We start from the raw sequence: 13,191 nt of genomic DNA on the forward strand, positions 1-13,191 counted from the left end.
CACGGAGAGCAGATGGGGCAGCAGCCAAGCTGGTCCGTGGCTGGGCTGGAGGTTCCTGCCCACCTGGGCAGTTTTGCTTGTCCTGTTCTTCTGTCTCAGGCACCCTGGAAGCAAGGAGACAGGGTGGTCTTGGTACATCCGGCACCCCAGTCGCAGGCCTCTCAAATGCCTTCCTTCTTTGCTCTTTCTTTCCCGTGGGCCAGGGTTAGGGTTAGTGCTCAGGCTGGGTTAGGGCTGAGCTGGGCTGAGCCCTGGGAAGAGGGAGCGTGGCATGGAGTGCCAGGAGGCAGGGATGGAGAGAAGCTGGCCAACTGACCAGAAGAAAAAGCAGGTTGTCTGCTTCTCTGTTGTTAAGAGCAGCCAGATGGCAGGAAGCAGGGGAAGCTTTTCCCAGCATGAGGGTCAGCCAGAGCCCCCAGCTAATCAGGGCACTGTTAAAAGTTGGGGGTGGGGGTGGGGGTGGAGCTGGGGGGGCTCTGTATGTGGGGCCTGCTGGAAGAGGTTTTGGAACTGGAGGGCAGCTCCTTTGGAGGGGGGTGTGTGTGTGGATACGCAGGTGAGAGCAGCCCTTCCTTGGGATGCAGTGGGATCCTTTGCTTCTTGTCAGACAAACAGGCATCTCTGCCAGGCCCAAATACCTGGGAGGGAGGCCTTCAGGGGCGAAGCCCAGGACTCCTCCCCCATCCAGGGGAGTCCAGCAGCAAAGGGGGGGGCTGCAGCCATAGCCAGCCAGATTGAGGGTGGGGAGAAGAGAAGGCCTTCAGCTTCAGCCAGCCCCACACCCAAGTCAGCTCAGGGCTTTGGTTTCCCGAAGGCTCTTGGTTCCTCTCCTGCTTGAAAGCAGCTGGGGCTCTTTTTCTGGACCGGACTGCTTCAAAATGGATTCCTGATCCGTGAAACGTTCTCCTTTTGGGTGGCATGTGCTTGGGCACACACAGGTCGAAAGCCACTGCTGTGTGAGAGTTTGGAGCCTGGGCATCTGCGCTCCAGAGCAGCCGCCAGACTGCTCGGAAGGGCAAGCACATGGAGTGCCATAGTTGGGCAAAGGGCGGCGGGGCGGGTGGGTGGGGGGTTCCTGGGACCTGTCTCTGGCCTGGGACCATGTGCACAAGAAGGCCCCTCCTCCTCGGAGTCTCACAGCCCCGTCCCTGCCACGTGGGGGCTGCCCATGCCAAGCTGCCTCTCGCAGCCCCACCTCCTTCTGTCTTGAACACCTCTGGGCTGTTCCCTGGAGGCGGGCCAGGGGTGCTCTGTGTTGGCCCACACTTGCTGTCGGGGGACCAGGCCTTTCCTACGCCTTGTTCTTCTTGCAACCCACGTGCCTCGGGCCAGTCTGGCTGGGTTGCCAGTGGCCATGATTTGGAAAGGGGGCCTGACAGTGTTACCCACAGGGCAGCATTGCAGGCCAGGGGTCTTTATCTTGCAAGCAGGGGCAGCAGATGGCCGAGGCCGTGGGTCCACTTTCTTGGGATGTCAAGGCAAGCATAGGACTCCAGAGGGCCGTCCCGCATGCGACACGGCTTTCCTCTCAAACCAGAGACATGCTGAGACTTAGCGTTGAAATGCGTTTCTGAGGCATGTCGGGGCCCCGTTCAGACGTGGCTTTGGCCTCCCCTTGTGCTGTTTTCCCAGGCAGAATCCGTTCCCAGGAACCACTCTCGCGGGGACACTTATGGGTAGCCCCATCCACACGTGCCTAGTTCCCCAGCTGAACAAGTCACGGGCTGTTTCCAGACGGGGAGATGGTTAAGGGCCTCTCTCCCCATGCGCCGTGCGCTCCCAGTGTGCATCGGCCTCTCCCACCCATTGGAGGATTAAGCATCAGCACGGAACCCTGAGGGCACATCTGGTGGGTGGGGGCAGGGCAGACTTTTAAACAGGGCCCCTGTGGGGGGCTGGCGCAAGAGCGGGGGGGGGGCGAAGTCTTGGTTCCTGGTTTCCCCTCCCCTCATTAGGCAGCTGCCATGATTTGGCCAAGAAGATCCCGCCAGACGTGAGTCTCTACTTGGGGGGCTGAATGGCACGTTTGGCAGAGGGCCTGGGTGGGGGCACAGAAGCCAAAGCTGGGGGGTGAAGGCAACAGAGGGCTCTTTTTTTCTTTGCCAGGGGAGGGGGATGAAGGGAACCTGTGGCGTCTGTCTGACCGCGGAGATTGCCAGAGCCGAGGGCTCCCAAGGCAAGGGCCCTGAAAGGAGGGGGAGCGCCGCTTCGGTTTGGCAACCGCCAGCCCCAAAGAGGCAGCTGGGCTGAAGGTGAGGCCTCCCTGACAGTCCTCCCCATTTATTCCCCAGGGCGTTCTCCTGAAACGCAGCGGCAAGTCTTTGAACAAGGAGTGGAAAAAGAAATACGTCACTTTGTGTGACAACGGAGTCCTGACCTACCATCCCAGCCTGCACGTGAGTAGTGCTCCGTGGCGGAAGGTTGGGGCTCAGGGCTGTGGCGGGAACGGGAAAGCCCTCCTGGGTTTGCTTAGGGGAGTGGCAGGTGGGGTGGGGGGTGGGCAGAGCAGCTGCTCGCCTGTTGTTGGTATGTGGCTGTTGCCCATCCATCTCTGTCGCCTCCCTGCTGAGGCGCTAATGGCTTCTTCTTCTGCCTTCTCTTGAGCACAGTTTGCTTCTGAGACTTTAGAGCCAGGGGCACGGAGACACTTGTGGCTCCTCAGCCCAAGGGCCGGATCCCCTCTGAGGGACGGGGTGGGTGGGTGGGGTGGTTCTGTGCGGATGATGCCTTCGGCCTGCTGCTGCCACGCCCTGCTATGCCCAGGATCCAGGCCTGCTAAGGGGAAGGGGTCACGGGGCTGGGCCAACCCCTGTCTTTTTTACTTTTCAAAAGCTCCTACTATGGAAATCTAGTTGGTCTCTAAGGTGCTGCTGGACCCAAAATCTTGCTTGTCCAGCCCTGGATCTCTTGAGCCTCAGTCCTGGCTTCATCTTGGCCCTTTCCCCTTCCTGCCTCCAGAGACCAGCTGGCTTTCTCAGTTTGCAGATGGAGGCGGGATCCTGATTTTTCTTGGCTGAATGGATGAGCAGACGTTGGGTTAGGCACTGCCGGAGCATCCACACGCCGCCGTGCAGAGCTCACAGGATGGGATTTGGTTCACTCACCTGTTTGCACTGGTTTCAGGGCCTTGAAGCATAGCTCTAATCCTCACGATGGAGAGGAAAACAAGTGGGGCGGGGGGGGGGGGTGCCTATGAAGATTTATTTAAGAGAGGTCCAGTTGTCAGGAATGGGGGTGGGGGGGACGCGCAATCTTCTCCCTGGACTTACTTCCATTGTTCTTTCCCCACCTTTTCAAAATATTCCAGATTAGACAAACATGCAGCCGTCCTCAGAAGTTGTCCCGCTGAGGGAAAAGGGGGCGTGAGATGGGGAGGGGGGGGTCGCCTTGCATGCCCTTCTGCAGTGGTTTGGGTCGCTTCTTCTGCATGTGGGGAGGAAGGGACCAGGGTGCCACAGTCCACCCGAAAGTGGCAGTGCCAAAACGTCTCCCCCCAACCGCACCCCTGCTGTGGCCTGAGGCTGCCTCCCTCCAGCCCCTGGTTCAAAACTGTCCCGGGAACTTTGCTTCTCAGAATGTCTTGAGGAAAGCCCTCCAGGGCTTGTCCTGTGTCACCCCCCCCCCCACGCCCGTGGCACACAAGAGCATCAGCCTGCAGCTTGCCCCTCCCTCCCTCCTTCCCAGGCTACGGCAGAGGCAGCGCAAAGACCCCTCCCATTCTGCAGCCATTGAAGCCATTCACACAATCACCTTCTGTTAATTCTATCTGCAACATCAATTAAATTGTTTGTAGAAGCTAATTGAATGTGGCTTAATCACACATCTTAATAGCTTTCCACGCTTTGAACTCGTTGTTAATTCCAGTAATAAAATGAAATGAGAGAACTGGCTGGGTAATTAGTGAGGAGGCTTGGGAAGAAATTGCAGTTTTATGGCAGGCAATAAATGCAGCACGTTGGTGACCGGGCTTTCTAGCAGGCGGGCGGGCGGGCGTGCGAGCCAGCTAGCGCCCAGCCGCAGTTCTGCTGAGTGCAGGGAAATCCTCCGCTCTGCTGGCACCTCTGGCCAGGGTCTCGACGGAAGCCCCTGCCTGCCTTCAGCTTGCTGCAGCTGGGCCTGAGGGCAGAGGCCAGCACCCGGGGACTTGCACCGCCTCCCCCCCGCCCCCACCCCCGCCTATGGCAGAGACACCCCCAGTTCCCCAGGTGGAGCTCTTCCTCCCCTTGTCTAGCAGGTGATGCCGATGCGCCTCTGTGACCTCCTTGTGAACTGGAGCAGACAACTCCACCTCTCCCACGGAAGAATGAGGAACTGGGGCTGCAGCCCCGCCTCCCCCCTTGTCCTCTGCTGGAGGAGGGTGGCACAGTGGGCCAGCGCCCTGGAAAGAGCTGCCTGCTCACACACTCCCTCTGCTCCCCCCCCCAGCAGCATCCCAGCAGGGCCAGAGGCAGATGCAGGGAGGGGGCACCAGAGCATTTTGCGGGGGGGGGGGCGGGGTGTGGAGCTGGGGAAGTTCCCTGGGCCATTCCTGAGGCCTCTTGCCAGGGCCCAGTGCAAAGTGCTCTGAGGCGTCTTAGTCCCTCTCCTGGGGGCCTACAGAGTGGCCCAGTTCTCCCAAGCCTCTTGGCAGCATTTCCCAGAGCCCCCATTTCGAGGAGTAGCCCTCCCTGAGGCGCAGGCTGAATCCCCCCCCCTCCCCCAGCCACATCCCTGCAAGGGCTGCAGTTGAGCAGGGATCAGTGGCGGGAGACCTTTGGAAAGCGACTGCTGGAGAGGACGAGGTCCGACCCCTTCCTGAGGCTGTGCCGGCCAGCGGGAGGAGCAGGCGCGCAGGGGCCTCCCATGTGTGGCGGCTGCCCTTACTGAGTCTGCTGTCTTTGCCCTCCCCAGGACTACATGCAGAACATTCACGGGAAGGAGATTGACCTCCTGAGGACCACGGTGAAGGTGCCAGGCAAGAGGCTCCCACGGGCTACCACCACCGCTGCCCCCAGCGCCAGCCCCAAAGCCAACGGCTTGTCCAAGGAGCGGAGCAACGTGCAGTTCCCGGGTGGCTCCAGTAAGACCTGTCTCTGTTTGCCATTTGCTGAGGAGGAAGTGGGGGTGCTCTTAGTCCCTGAGCCCTGGGGCGTAGCAGACCGAGTGCCACGGGCCGGGAGGGGGGATGTGGCTTAGAAGGTACTGATGCCCCTTTGAGCAAGCAGTTCAGAGCCCCCATTGCCTGCCCCACTTTGCTCCTGTCCTGGTTTGTGGGGGGGGGGCGCATCTCTGCTGTAGCTCTTCTCTGATTTCGGAGCAGGGGTTTGAGCAGGGCTTTAGAGCTGTTTTCCAGCTGTCTCCCCTGAAAGGCTGAGAGCAAGCGTGGGCTGGGGCCGTCCCGTCTTCTGGCTGCTTGGGCCATCATGCGCCTGACTTCGGACTCCTGGTGGGACAGCCGTTGCGTCGTCTAAGCTGCAGTGCTTGACTCTGTAGCTCAAATGTTCCTCTAATGGAATGTAGATGGAATGGTAGAGAGAAGGGAGAAGATGAGCAACGTGCCGGCTCTATTAACGGTTTTCAGTGTCTAATTAAATGCAAATAACTAGCATTAAAGCCCCATTACAGCGGAGCATCCAAGCCCTCCAAAGTTGGGAAGTTTGTAAAGTGGGGGCTTTGTTTTTCACACAGACGTCACCAATGTTTGCTTGTGGGCGGGGGGCAGGGGGAGCACGTTCCGCCTCTCCCTGTCTTTCTTGTGCCCTGCTCAGCCCCTTTTGAAGAATGCTGGGGGTGGGGTGGGGGGGCTCCCACAGGCCTGTCCGCTTGCAGCCCTGTCCCATGGTGAGCCCAGGCCTGTGGCGGGTGGCCCAGCAGCCAGCTTTGCCAGGTGCTGTACAGACCAGCAGCGATGCAGCCCTTGCTGTAGCAGTGGAAGCCACGGCAGGGAGGGAGCGGGCTGGGGACACCTGTCCATCCTTACCGAGGGGCCTTCTGCCTCTTCTTTGCTCGGCCTGGAGGGCTGCTTGTGGACCATACAGAGGCGGCTTGGGGCCCGGGGGAGGGGAGCCACATGCACTCATCTGGGAGTTGCGTTGTGTGCTGAGACGGAGTGGCAGCTTGGCCCTGGCTGGCTCTTTTGCTTGATTATTCCCCGCAGAGAGCTTGTTGCTTGCAGGCACTCTGCCCTCCACCCTGGCCGTGCGCATGCCCCCTCCCCGCACCACAGGGGCAGAGAGTGCCATTGGCTCCCCCCAGCCCGGTTGCTTTGCCTGCTGTGATCATGTCACGTTGGGCTCCGTCGATGTTAACATCTCATTATCTTTGTTACTGTAATTACATTATCCGCGGCTTTATGCAGAATTATTCTCCAAGGACTAATTGATGGATCCATGTTTAATTCATTAATCATTAGCATCAAATTCGACAATTACAGTGCACACTGATTGTGGAATTTCAAATGTAATGAGGGAAGAATTAACAAAGAAAAGGGAGACCTCTTTCGCTGGTTCTGTGCCGCTCGCTACGGGGCGATGACCTTGAGGCAGCTCGAGACCGGGGGCCACGGCAGGCGCGTGGGCAGCCTGGACACGGGGCAGCCCAGACCTCGGCAAGAGCAGCCGCGAAGTCGGAGTGCCTCCTGTGGACTCTGGGGGACGGCTCTCTCAGCTCCAGCCTCTCCTTGCCCGGGCACGCCTGTGCGACTGCTCCAGGGGCCTCTGGCAGGCCCACGGCTTCTCTTCTCCAGTGCCAGCTGTATTGCCGCAGTCCCAGGAGAGGTGGGACTAAAATCTGGATCCCCCTCCGAAGCACAGGCCCTTTAGGGAAGCCCTGGAACTGCCTGCCCCCTTGCTGCAGTGTTTGCAGCTTCTGCTCCAGCTCTGACTCTGGCGAATCTCCGAGGGAAAGGAGGAAGCACCGCCAAGAACGCCTTCGAGCTGGAGGGAGACAGTGTGGTGCCGGAACGCTCTCCTTGTTGGGGAGGGGGCTCGTCAGAAGTTCAGCAGTATTTCCTCTGGCAATTTCAAGAGTGTTATCCTGTCCCCCACCCCCTCCCGGCACCTCGTTTGGGCCTTCTGGCTCCCGAAACCGCCACAAAGGAGCTGCCTCAAAATCACAGGAGTTTGACTGCAAATGGACCTGGAACCCTGGCATGAATTATAAAAGTGTATTTTCCATTGTTTGTCAGTTTATTTCACTTGATGCAGAAGGTGGAGACCCCTGAGGCAGGTGGGCTGGAACATCAGTCCGAGGCTGTGTTGCACCAAGGCCTGCCCGCCCTCACCCGCCAGGAGGGAGCTTGCGCCTGGCAGACCTCAGCCCTGCCCCATACAGAGCATCTCGGGAAGTGTGCCTCCAGCATCGTATCTGAGGCACCTGTGGAGTCTCCTGCAGAAAAGTGTCAGGAGACCGGAGTTTGAGGAAAAGGTGCATCATCGGGACCTTTAGAACAAAAAGCCTGTGGGTGCCAGTTTTTACATCCCTGTTTGGAAAGCTCAGAGCGGTCATCTTAAGACAGCTGCTTTCTCTGGACTGCGTGGTGGCAGAAGAGACCTGCCCTGAGAAATCTCTCTCTCTCTCTCTCTCTCTCTCAAGGACTAAACAAGGATTGCGGGTTGCTATCCCATCTCAGTGTGACTTTGCTTGGTGTACCTGGACTTTTCCAGGCCCAGCCCAGCCTGAAGGTGGTTCTTCTCCTTCGCTTGCAAAAGATTATCCTCTGGATTTCCTTAACGTTCTCAGTGCTTCCAAACGATATGTAAAATAAGGGCTAGTAGACGTAGAGCCAGGGGCCCAATGAAATAAAATGGGGCAATACACCACCCAGGCTCCATGCTGACAAGGGAAGGGCTGGAGTTTCCCTTGGACAGTTTGAGGCAAGAGCAGGGAGGAAGATCCAAGCCTCCCCCCCCCCCCCGCTGAATCTTTGGCTACCTTGGCTAAAGCTTGCAGGGCCGGACCGTGCCTTCTACCTGGGTTCTGCTTTGAAGCAGTTGGGGGGTTCAGGGGGAGATTGGATCAAGTCTGGGGGGGGGAGGTTCCTACACTTTCCCTAATTGAACCCCCCTATAGCATCTATAAGCCTGGCAGGGGTAGGTAAGTTACTTTATTTAAAACATTTGTATGCCACCTTTTCACCCAAAACAGGGTCCCAAAAGCGGCAAACATCAAGATAGTACCACATTTAAAACAACATTTTAAACCATTTTAATTTCAATTTAATACAACATTTAAAAGAGTATTAACACAATTCAATAAATATGGCCACAGAAACCCTGAGCGCAAAGGAAGGCCAATAACAGTTATTGGGAATGTGCCAAAACCAAAAGGTCTTCACCCGCTGTAGAGGGGAGAGATGAATTTCCCTGGGGAGGGAGTTCCAAAGATTTGGAGCCATGGCTTGGAAGGCCGCTTCTGGGGCTGCCACCATATGGCCAGGGGCCCCCAAGGCCCTGCTGTATTCTGTCTCGCACTTCAGCTCGGCCCTTCGCCCCTCCCTGTGAGGCATCTTCCTGGGGCCCTTTTACCTTCCTTTGGGGAGTTCCCAGCTCTGCCCTCCCTCCCTGGTTGGCCCATCCACCATTTCATGATGTTTGTATCCTGCTTTCCCCCACAGAACTCAGACTCCATCCGTTTCCTCACAGACAGCAGCCCCCCCCCCCCCCGCACTGCCTAGCCCGGCCCAGCCAAACCTCCTCCCATTGTGGAGCTGCCAGAGCCAGGGGAGGGAGGCTTTGTTCTTAACCATCCACTGCTGAAGGCAAGGGGGGTGGGTGGGTGGGCTGTGGCTCTGGTGGAGTCTCTGCTTTTCCTGCAGGAGGTCCCCAGTTCAGCCCCCGCAGGGTCTCCAGTCTGTGGGTGTGGAAGACCTGGAGCTGCTACCCGTGAGAGGAGGCGAGACTGGCCTGGGCAGAGGCGGCTTCGCCTGTGCTGGACTCCCGGCCGGCTACGTTTGCAGGCGGCTCCTGCTGGAACGGGAGGCCTCTGAAGGTTACCTGCAAACCGCCAGGTCAGGAGGACGCTTGGCCTTTCCGGGTGTGCCAGCCTGTGAGTGCCAAGGCTGCGGGCCCCTTGCTGCCCTCTTTCTGTGCTTGCAGCCGGGCTCTCCCGGAGGGGGCAGCGTTTCCAGCATGCCAAGCGTCATGGTGGTCTCAAGCCCCTCTGCCTGCAAAGTGCCCTTCACAGGAGAGGAAGGCCACAGCAGGGACGCGGGTGGATCCGAGCACCCTCGAGGGGACAGTGTGCGTGTGCGGGGGTTGGGCTGCTGCTTTTCAGCCTTAGTCTGTTCTTTGCTCCTCTGGGGAAAGCCAATTGCCCAGAGACTCAGCCCAGCTTCCAGCCACAGGGCATCAGCCCGGCCCAGGCTCAGTGCTGACAACTCCAACACTCAGGCGCTGCTCTGGTGACTCCACTGCCTGCCAGCCAGGGCACTTCTAGCTACGCAGCTCTTTGGAGTAGCTTTCTACGGCATCACTGTGTTCCGTTTTGCGACTCCTGACAGCTGTGGTCTGAGGAGCCCCTGGTCTGGATGCCCACAGGCGAGGGTGTCTCTTGGTGCCCGCCCCTTTCCAGTCCTGGGCAAAATGCAGGTGAGGGCAGGGTGGAAGAGCCCTTTCAGCACTCGGGCCCAGGGAGTCGCCTCGCTAGCATCAGAGCTGAGTTTCAGAAAGGCTCCCCTCGTGGGGGACTGATGCTCCAGACCAGCCCCACCCTGGTTGTCACCAGACTGGCCCAGCCACCGGAGCTGCAGCAGTGGGAGCTGCTTTGCACCCTCTGGGGTCCTTTGCAGGCCGAGCTGAGCTCCTGTTTGCCAGTCTCTGTCTGCGTAAATGCAGCCGATGGTCTTGTGTAGAGGAGCAGCCACCATGCCCACGTCTCACGGTTTCAGCAAGGCCCTGGAGGGATGGAACAAGCCACCGGACCGGGGTGGGGGGCCTGCGTGTTCCCCAGGAAGAGTCGGGTGAGCAAAGAGGGAGTGAACCCGGATCCCGTCACGAGGCCGTTTCAAAGGAGTCCGACTCGTCTGCTCCCCCACCCCACTGCTTTAGCCTTCTCTTCTGGAGCCTCCTGCGAGGGAGTGGCTTTGCTCAGCGCTTGAGCATTTTATGGCTGCCTGGATCCTTTGCCATTTGTCGGTGCCACTTCACCTCCGCCTTCCCCAGACTGCTCTCCTCCCAGAGACAGAAGCGCCCCCAGCCGAGCCTCGAGAAATGCCCACCTCTCGCTTCCGAGTCACCCAAGGGGCGGCCTTTGGCCTGCCTGCTGCAGCATTACAGGGGGAAGGCTTGGCGGCACCTGCACCCTGGTCTCCCCACCGAGCCGTCTTCCTGTTTCTTCCTGCACCCTTCCCCCCCCCGCCTCCCCTCTGTCTCACTCCCACCTCTTCCATTTTGGCTCTTGACCTCACTCCCGCCTCTCGCATCGCCTTGTCAAGTCAGCAGGTGTGGGGAAGCTGCTCTCACCCCCCACCCCCCACCCCCCGTGACTTCCCTGCAGGCTGTCAGGCACGTACCTGAGCCCAGCAACCGCCTGCCTGGTCCCCAGCGGCCACCAGAGAGAGAATTGGCTGCGTGTGCTCAAGTCAGCCATCCCCTCACTTGGGGAATGGCAGAGAGAACGTGACCAAGATGATGCCTCCATACAGACTATAACAGAAAGAGGAAAGACAGCCACAGCTTTGCTTTTAAACACAATGTCCACATGATTTATTTTTATTTAAAACAGGGATATCCCAACCTTCCAAAAAGGCTCTGCGTGACTAACAAGACTGAAAACGGAACACCGTTGTTTAACTGCAAACTCATAATAATTCAAAAAGAGTCCAGTAGCACCTTTAAGACTAACCAATTTTATTGTAGCATAAGCTTTCGAGAATCAAGTTCTCTTCGTCAGATGCCTGATACAGAACTTGATTCTCGAAAGCTTATGCTACAATAAAATTGGTTTGTCTTAAAGGTGCTACTGGACTCTTTTTGATTTTGCTACCACAGACTAACACGGCTAACTCCTCTGCATCTATGATCATAATAATTCAGAATGCTAAAAAACTCACCCCAAAAGCCACCCATAACCTCAGTGATGGGGTCTGTAGTCAACAAAATCATCATTCCAGCGAACGGGCCGGGTTGTTTCTACACAGGCATCGTATCTGCCTGCCCCAAGAAGCAATGGGGGGCGGGGGGGGGGCTGCATATTCCTCTACTGGAAGCTCCTTGGTTGTCAAGCCCAGCCCAGCCCAGCCCAGCCCAGCCCAGAGAATGTTCCAGGAATCTGGCCCAGAGGCCTGGATCCATTACGTGCAAGTAAGGCACTGTTTAGGCTCCGTTCATTCATTCATTAGAAAAATGTCACCCCACTCAAAGCAGCCTAGAGAAGCACTGACCCCCACGGTAAAATAGGAACTTGTGAACAGCGGTAACATCACTACAGGATTGAATCCACAGTGCACAAAGCAACAGCCCAAAGAGGAGAGCTGCAAAGGGGCACCCGGTTATCAAAACTGGCTGGAGAAAGAAAGCCCACTGAACAGAATCAACTGACAAAGGTGGTTTCAGCAACTTGGGGGCCATCACCAAGGAAGACTGCCACAGTAACTTCTGGTGGTGAAACATGGCCAGCCGTGAAGGGCAAGGATCGCAGACTTTCCCCACCCGAAGATCCTGGCAACAGCATTTGGGGGAATGAGTCTGAAACGAGATCCAGTGAGAGCGGACAAACCGATCCTTCCCACGCCTTCAGTTTACTGCCTGCAGCTACGTTAGCAGGAAGAGCTCCGAGGGGGACACCAGCAAAGAAACTCGCAAAAGTGTTTCTGTGAGCCAGGAGGTGGCCCTCTGTCTCGCCAGACTGGTTTTGAGGCTCTCACCCGAGGGCGCCAGTCTTGCCCACCTTGCCCCAAATCTGCCAGTTGCCATCGTGGGCAGCAATGGGGAGCTGCCCTGCCTGGCCCATTCAGCCCAGGCCTACTCTTATCTGCCCAGGGAAATCATCCCTATCTACAGAGCAGGATGCTGTCGAACATCATCTCCGCTGCCCCGCACCCACCTTGCCCGGCCCTGCTTCCCCTCGTTCAGCCCCGTCACCTGGGTGGCCACTTCCAGAGCCTGGTTCAGGACAGAAACAGCCGTGGAGGCACAAGACACAGAATCAGAGGGCCGCCAGCGGGTGGACCACCCCAAAAGCCAGAGCTCTGGCCTGGCATAACAGCATCAGCAAAGCGGAGGTGTCTCTGCTTTGTTTGCTTTGGCTTTCTAGCCCCACTTTTCTCCCCAAGGGGGATCCAGAGTAACTTTCAAAGCAACCACAGTACAGTTTAAACGAATGGGGAAACCTCCAAGAATACAGGAAGCCACCTTCTGGGCAGGCTGCAAATCCACTGGGCTGACTCATGCAAAGCCCCGGGCTGCAAGTCACAACCCCAAATAAATAAACTCCTGCAACGAAGGAAGGAAGGAAGGAAGGAAGGAAGGAAGGAAGGAAGGAAGGAAGGAAGAGAAAGAAAGCAGCTTAGCCTAGAGCTGCTCCCCAGCTCTCCCGCCCCTGCTAGCGACGCCTCCGGCCACACCCAGCAGAAACCCCCTGCAAGCAGAGGAGAAGCCACTTCAGCTCAGCTCCCGGTCTGGGGCTGCTGGCGTCCGTTCTGCACCTGAATCAGCAGGGTACATCCTGACGGGCAGAAGACGAAAGACCTGCCTGTTAGCCTTTGCAACAAATTAAGCATTTGGAAATCAGACTGAAATACGACGACAGCGTATGCTGCCAAAGGCCCACGGGGGCTCCTGCCCCTCAGCCCCACGCTGGACGCGGCGTGTCCTTTGTCGCTTGCATGGGCAGTAGCAGGAGAAAAGGTTTAAGCTTAGAAAATTCTTATTTTATGCGGTCCTCGGGTAGGCGTTAAAGCCTGTGCTTGCACACTGAAGAGTTCTGAATCACAGCAACTCTTTTTAGACAGAAAGCATCAAGCAGAGTCCAAAGACTGGTGGCGGTTTGATGGAAATACTCTCTGCCCTGAGTGTGGAAGAGAGCAGTTCAGCCAGTGTTGGCATCCACTGATCTCCTCCCCACAGAATCCACACGTGGTCTCAGTGGCAGCTGCCCTTTGGAGAGGCCCCATGCAAGTGGTTGACCCTAATGTGGTCTGTCCCAAAGCTGGGTCAATCTGGGGAGAGTCTCTGTGTGTGTCCTTCTTTGTCCTCCTCCCTTTGGACCTCAGCA

The 13,191-nt window shown here is 57.7% G+C and overlaps 1 protein-coding gene across 5 annotated transcripts in view; it reads left to right on the plus strand.

The window, feature by feature from the left end:
- The window catches only part of AGAP3 (ArfGAP with GTPase domain, ankyrin repeat and PH domain 3), a 143,041-nt gene that overhangs the window by 108,278 nt on the left and 21,572 nt on the right, over positions 1–13,191 (plus strand). For all 5 annotated transcript variants that reach the window (XM_054991640.1, XM_054991642.1, XM_054991637.1 and 2 more), the window contains exons 10-11: positions 2,292–2,396; positions 4,891–5,059. In XM_054991640.1, the coding sequence (XP_054847615.1) occupies positions 2,292–2,396; positions 4,891–5,059 (274 nt within the window). The remainder of the gene's footprint in view (positions 1–2,291; positions 2,397–4,890; positions 5,060–13,191) is intronic.

The sequence above is a fragment of the Eublepharis macularius genome, chromosome 11 (assembly GCF_028583425.1).
Source record: "Eublepharis macularius isolate TG4126 chromosome 11, MPM_Emac_v1.0, whole genome shotgun sequence".
Classification (NCBI taxonomy): Eukaryota; Metazoa; Chordata; class Lepidosauria; order Squamata; family Eublepharidae; genus Eublepharis; species Eublepharis macularius.